General features: G+C 47.5%; 1 protein-coding gene across 3 annotated transcripts in view; it reads left to right on the top strand.

Annotated features, from left to right (window-relative positions):
• Positions 1–91: 91 nt before the first annotated feature.
• The window catches only part of DNAH3 (dynein axonemal heavy chain 3), a 219907-nt gene continuing 212724 nt past the window's right edge, over positions 92–7274 (top strand). For all 3 annotated transcript variants that reach the window (XM_016929616.4, XM_016929615.4, XM_016929617.4), the window contains exons 1-3: positions 92–788; positions 2629–2872; positions 7092–7196. In XM_016929616.4, the coding sequence (XP_016785105.2) occupies positions 2843–2872; positions 7092–7196 (135 nt within the window). In that variant the 5' untranslated portion in view covers positions 92–788; positions 2629–2842. The remainder of the gene's footprint in view (positions 789–2628; positions 2873–7091; positions 7197–7274) is intronic.

Genomic DNA, 7274 nt, shown 5'->3' with positions numbered 1-7274 from the left:
TCACAAACCCTGAGTTAGACTCAGGGTGCTGATTGGTGTATTTACAATCCCTGAGCTAGACATAAAGGTTCTCCACGTCCCCATCAGACTCAGGAGCCCAGCTGGCTTCACCCAGTGGCTCCTGCACCGGGGCTGCAGGTGGAGCTGCCTGCCAGTCCCGCGCCGTGGGCCCGCACTCCTCAGCCCTTGGGTAGTCGGTGGGACTGGGCGCCGTGGAGCAGGGGGTGGCGCTCGTCGGGGAGGCTCGGGCAGCACAGGAGCCCACGGAGGGGGTGGGAGGCTCAGGCATGGCGGGCTGCAAGTCCCGAGCCCTGCCCCGCGGGAAGGCAGCTAAGGCCCGGTGAGAAATGGAGGGCAGCGCCGGTGGGCTGGCACTGCTGGGGGACCCAGTACACCCTCTGCAGCCGCTGGCCGGGGTGCTAAGCCCCTCATTCCCCGGGGCCGGCAGGGCCAGCCGGCCGCTCCCAGTGCGGGGCCCGCCAAGCCCACGCCCACCCGGAACTCCAGCTGCCCCGCAAGCGCCGCGCGCAGCCCGGGTTCCCGCTCGCGCCTCTCCCTCCACACCTGCCTGCAAGCTGAGGGAGCCGGCTCCGGCCTTGCCCAGCCCAGAAAGGTGCTCTCACAGTGCAGCGGTGGGCTGAAGGGCTCCTCAAGTGCCGCCAAAGTGGGAGCCCAGGCAGAGGAGGCGCCGAGAGCGAGCGAGGGCTGTGAGGACTTGCCAGCACGCTGTCACCTCTCACTATGCAATGCTCTTCATTGGAACTCGGGAATGTTTGTGTTCTGGACAGGTAGGTTATGGAAAGAGCAGTGGACTCGGGGAGATCAGGATAGGTTCCAATTGTATCAGTGCTACTTATGAGTCAAGTCGATTTAGGAAAGTTATGTATCTCTCAGTTTTTTTGTTTTTCTTTTTGTTTTTTTTTTTTTTTTTTTTGAGGTGGAGTTTCGCTCTTGTTGCCCAGGCTGGGGTGCAGTGGCATGATCTGTGCTCACTGCAACCTCCCTCCCAGGTTCAAGTGATTGTCCTGCCTCAGCCCCCCAAGTAGCTGGGATTACAGGCGACTACCACCATGCCTGGCTAATTTTGTATTTTTAGTAGAGAAGGGGTTTCACTATGTTGGCCAGGCTGGTCTCAAACTCCTGACCTCAAGTGATCCATCCACCTCAGCCTTTCAGAGTGCTGGGATTACAGGCATGAGCCACCATACCTGGCTCATATCTCTCAGTTTTGATTCCTTATCCTTAAAATGGGAATATCGTGGTGTTTGGGGGAAAATTGAATGAAAAAAAAAGATATGCAAGCATGGCACCCCCAAAAAACTCATTAAGTCTAACTTGGTTTTGAGAGAACTTCACAGTGACCATGGAACATGTGCTTTTAATATTTGGGCGGCAGCTAATATTGTTACTTTTGAGTATGTGCACATGTATTTCTGTGTTTATCGTAATATTGATGTTAGCCACAACATTTATAGAGCATCGACTGTGTTCGGTGATCAAACTATCCCAGTTTGCCCAGGACTGAGATTGCTCCCAGGATGCAGGACTTAGTGTTAAAATGGGGAAAAACTGGGCTGGGCGTGGTGGCTCACACCTGTAATCCTAGCACTTTGGGAGTCCCAGGTGGGCGGATCACGAGGTCAGGAGATTGAGACCATCCTGGCTAACACGGTGAAACCCCGTCTCTACTAAAAATACAAAAAATTAGCTGGGCGCACTGGTGGGAGGCTGAGGCAGGAGAATGGTGTGAACCCGGGAGGCAGAGCTTGCAGTGAGCCGAGATCACGCCACTGCACTCCAGCCTGGGCAACAGAGTGAGACTCCGTCTCAAAAAAAAAAAACGGGGAAAAACTGGGAAAATATCAGTTATCCTTCTACTATATGCAAATCGCTCTGTACACGTTATCCAGTTAACCCTTCAAAGCAACCCTATGAAGTAGGGACTCACATTATTGCCATTTTACAGACGGAAAGGACACTTGGAGAGATTAAACAACTTGCCAAGCCACACAGCTAATTAATGAGAAGAGTAGGATCTGAAGTATGACCTGTCCAACTGTAGATCCCAAGAACTTAACCACCATACTCTGTGCTTTTCGACGTCTCCAAAGGTCTTTTATTGCTGTTGCCTCTGTTATTCCTGGAACATTGCTAAACACCCTCCCATGTTCCCTTCTGTCACCAACACTAACTGCTGCCCACCTGGGCCTCCAGCAAAGGGAGACACCAGCTCACAGAGCTAGGTCATGCCCAGTCTTGTATGTAGGCACCGCAGAGGCCCCTCCTTCCCTTAGCAACAGACGCTGAGACTTGGTTACTGTGCCCAGCGCCTGCATACAAGCACTGCTAGCGTTAAGAGTCCAGGGAGGAGGAGGGAGAACAGTTCGGGCTGCCAGGATGTTGTTTGGAGGATTGAGTCTCCCTCTTCTCTGTATTAATGTGTAACTCTGCTTCAGTCTTTCCTCTGCAGTGAACTCAATGTGTTTCTGGAAAATTTCCAAGAGAGAAGCACTCAAGGGAAAGGAAGCGTGGCCACTGCTGGGGGACTAGGAACCAGAGCCAAAAGTGCAGCAGAAACCCAGTGCTGTCCCCTTATCTCTAGCTTCCCTTTCTCTCCTCTTCTACCAGGGAACTCCTCAGCGGGCCAAAGTCTATGACCTCAGAGAGGCAACCTCATGAACAGAGCTTTCAGAACATCTGGAAAGTTCCATTGTTGGTGTCATCCCCATTATGCTATAAGGAAGTGTGAATTTCAGACCAACTGGATAGGAGAGGCACATCCCGGAGAAGCTGAAAGCTCTTTATTCATTTTTAAAAAATAGCTACAATTAGAGTGGACACCATGGGTGACATGGATTGCTCATCACAGAAGGTAGGTGTGAATTTTAAGACGTTTCTTGTTTTACCTGTGTGTATATATATATTTTTTGAGACAGAGTTTCGCTCTTTGCTGCCCAGGCTGGAGTGCAATGGTGTGATCTCGGCTCACTGCAACCTCCGCCTCCTGGGTTCAAGTGATTCTCCTGCCTCAGCCTCCCGAGTAGCTGGGATTACAGGCATGCGCCACCACACCTGGCTAATTTTGTATTTTTGGTGGAGACAGGGTTTATCCGTGTTGGTCAGGCTGGTCTTGAACTCCCGATCTCAGGTGATCCGCCTGCCTCAGCCTCCCAAAGTGCTGGGATTACAGGTGTGAGCCACCGTGTCTGGCCGATTTACCTGTATTTTTAATGTGTTGGGAATATGTGGGAAGAGGGCCAATTGGCATGTTAGATGCCCTTGACTGAACAAGTGTATTCATCACATTTTTTTGTTGTCTGCTTTGAAATATCATTTTTGCTGAATTAGACTTTTGGAAATCTTCAAGTTTTGCTGTGAAAAATCCAGGAATAGACACCCATTCTTCCCTTTCCTTCCCTTCCAAGCCCATTAGACCATATATTCCAACCATCAGTTTTTGACGGTGGCTGAACATTAGAATATTCTGGGGAGCATCTTAAAAACATAGAGTCTTGGTCCCCCACTCCTAGATTCTGATCCAGAAGATTTGGAGTGGGGCCCTGGAATCTATATTTTTATCTAAGACCAGAGTGATTCTGGTGTAGCACGTCCTCAGACGAACATCTGGGAATGGCCTCCATGAAGAACATGCATACAACATGTGTAATCAGCAATAAGCTGCCCAAAGTGACAGTTCTACCCAATCTAAGTTCCAGAATTTCTGTTGTATCTGTGTTGAATCACCAGGTTGCCATACAGCGAAGTGCCCAGAGGAGCATTTTAAATAGAAACTTTATAAAACTAAAGTGGGTTTGTAGATAATAACTAAGCCAATATGCTCTGAAGTGAAAGCTCCTTGAAATTTACCAAAGAGAAGATTTAAGCATTAATTTCTTTCTTTCTTTTTCTTTCTTTTTTTTTTTTTTTTTTTTGAGACAGTTTGTCTCTGTTATCCAGGCTGGAGTGCAGTGGCGTGATCTTTACTCACTGAAAACTCTGCTTTCTGGGTTCAAGCGATTCTCCTGCCTCAGTCTCCTGAGTAGCTGGAACTACAGGTGTGCGCCACGGCCTGGCTAATTTTTGTATTTTTAGTAGAGATGGGGGTTTCTCCATGTTGGCCAGGCTGGTCTCGAACTCCTGGCCTCAAGTGATCCACCTGCCTCGGCCTCCCAAAGTGCTGGGATTATAGACATTAGCTACCACGGCTGGCCAAGCATTCATATTTTTAACAAACAATTTTGCACAACCAGCTAGTTCTTATGAGAATCTCGATCTCTTGAAGGTGCCACAGAGGATTCTTAGCCATTTATTGCCAAGAAAACTCTTTTAGCCCCATTCTGCAATTGATGCCTAGATCTGCTCATGTTGTGTGTGCCCCATGTGTTCCTGATCCACAGACCGGGATGCTTTCTGCTATCAGCGTACTTATGACTGTTTGTGTATTTGTTTTAGTCCAAGCCTATGACATAGCCTAGTTTAATTTGTTTCTACAGAGGTTCTCCCTCTTTCCATTGTGTTCTGCAAAATGCTCACGGTTTGCTTTCTTCATTATCCCAAGAACAGCGTCTCTGTCAGTTTGCATGATGCAGTAAGGAAGCTGAGGCAGGAGAATCGCTCGAACCTAGGGGGTGGAGGTTGCAGTTGTAGTGAGCCAAGATTGTGTCACTGCACTCCAGCCTGGGCGACAGAGCGAAAACTTGGACTCAAATAATAATAATAATAATAATAGTAATAATAATAATAATAATAATAATAATAAATAAGTCACTGACTTAGAAGTCAAGCCGGCCAATTACATGGCTAGGATGTGTTACCTATCTTCTCACCCTCATTTTCTTCAGCTAGAATGCGGGTATGAAAAAAAATCTCATGAGGTTGTACAGTACCTGGCACATAATCGTTTGGAATAATGGTAGATAGTATTGCTACGGTTGTTGTTTTTCTGTTGTTATTTAATGAGGTAGGTGCTCCGGGAGAGATAATGATGGTTAATTTGAGTCATCTTTAAGGGGTTGGGGGCAGAGGGACAGCTAATAGTCATATGCCCCCTGCCCCGTCCCACCCTCATCAATGATCTTGCATGTCATAATTTGCACACCCAAATAAATCACACTGATACGATGTTGGCTCATCTTATATAGGAGTTAAGTCCAAAGTCAATGCCTAAGGTGAAAATCACAGAGAGTCAAAATTGCCCTTGAAAATCCCTCAAACCACCTTTAAAGTGCTGAACGGCAGCACCTCTCAGTAAGTCCAGGCCAACAGCTTTTCTTCTAGTGTTGGAACAAATTGCAGTTTCTCCATCACTAGCCCCAGGTGAAGTGGTTGTTTTGCATATAGGGGCTAATTCTTAAGACAAAAACACATGTGATTTCATTCAATAATGTAGTCACTTTCTTCTCTGCTCAGGAGAGGTGGAGGGTCACTTGGGATCTGAGAGTGATTGTGGGAGCCACAAGTTGACCCTTACCTGAGGCTCACTCCACAGTATGCACTCACTGGTTGGAATGGAGTACTCAACACCCACATTGTTGAAATAACACTTTTTCTTTTCACAGGAATCATAAAGAGTTGCTTATGTGTGTGTTAAATACACAGAAAATTCAGTGCCACTGCCTGAATGAATTTCTCTTTGGAATTTTGCACATGTGAAAATGCAAGAGTCCAGCTGGTGGAGTGGCTTATGCCTGTAATCCCAGCACTTTGGAAGGTCGAAGCAGGTGGATCACCTGAGGTCAGGAGTTCAAGACCAGCCTGACCAATGTGGTGAAACCCCATCTCTACTAAAAATATGAAAATTAGCCAGGCATGGTGGTGGGCACCCATCCAGCTTTTTGGGAGGCTGAGGCAGGAGGATTGCTTGAACCTGGGAAGCAGCAGTTGCAGTGAGCTAAGATCGTACCATTGCACTCTAGCCTGGGTGACAGAGTGAGAGACTGTCTCAAAAAAAAAAAAAAAAAAAGCAAGAGTCAATGTTTTTAAAGTCACCTCCTTTAATCATACCTGAGGGTAGGGTACTGGGGATGTCCTCAGAATTTGGGCTCTTCCACGGGGGAAAAATATTCAAATTTGCTCATAGAAGGGAATCCGAGGAGGAGACACTGAATGATTAAAAAATGAAGCAGGGGCCGGGCGTGGTGGCTCATGCCTGTAATCCCAGAACTTTGGGAGGCCGAGGAGGGCAGATCACTTGAGGCCAGGAGTTCAAGACCAGCCTGGCCAACATGATGAAACCCTGTCTCTACTAAAAATATAAAATTAGCTGGGCATGGTGGCAGTCACCTGTAATCCCAGCTACTTGGGAGGCTGAGGGAGGAGAATCACTTGACCCCCGGAGGCAGAGGCTGCATTGAGCTGAGATAGAGCCACTGCACTCCAGCCTGGGTGACAGAGCAAGACTCCATCTCAAAAAAAAAAAAAAAAAGAAAAAACAGGAGTGGAAGGGTTGGGGAGATGGTCACAGGATATAAAATTTCAATTAGATGGAATAAGTTCAAGAGATCTGTTGTACAGCATGAAGACTAATTAACAATATATTGTATTCTTGAACAACGCTATGAGAGTAGATGTGTTCTCACTGCAAAGATAATAACCATGCAAGGTAACGCATATGATAATTAGATTTAGTCACTCTATAATGTATATACACTTCAATACATCTCAGAGTGCAATCTCAGCTCACCGCAACCTCCGCGTCCCAGGTTCAAGCAACTCTCCTGTCTCAGCCTCCCAAGTAGCTGAGACTACAGGCACACGCCACCATGCCTGGCTAATTTTTGTATTTTTAGTAGAGACAGGGTTTCACCATATTGGTCAGGCTGGTCTCGAACTCCTGACCTCAGGTGATCCACCCTCCCTGGCCTCTCAAACTGGTGGGATTACCGGTATGAGCTACCGCACCCAGCCCTTATCTGTTAATTTTTAAATAAATGAAACATACATAATGGATGGGAATGAGAGGAGTGTTTTGTTTTAGGTCCAGAACTCTGGACCTAAAACTTTTCCTGGGAACCTCTTTAGTCCTAACCAACTCAGAGGCTTGCAAATCTTCCCTAATTTTTGAAGGGTGACTTTGTTCCCATGTCCCACAGATCGCCAAAAGTGACTCCATACATCACATGAGCCACTCCCAGGGGCAGCCAGAGCTGCCTCCTCTGCCTGCTTCTGCTAATGAGGAATCGTCTGGACTCTATCAGGTATGCACACCTGGCTGCCAGCTCTTCTGTTGAGGGTGAGGAGGTGAAGTGCATCCCCCACTTCTCTCCGTATTTGGC

The sequence above is a fragment of the Pan troglodytes genome, chromosome 18, assembly GCF_028858775.2.
Source record: "Pan troglodytes isolate AG18354 chromosome 18, NHGRI_mPanTro3-v2.0_pri, whole genome shotgun sequence".
Lineage (NCBI taxonomy): Eukaryota > Metazoa > Chordata > Mammalia > Primates > Hominidae > Pan > Pan troglodytes.
Note: the sequence above shows the minus strand (reverse complement) of the source record. Positions and strands in the feature narration are given on the sequence as shown.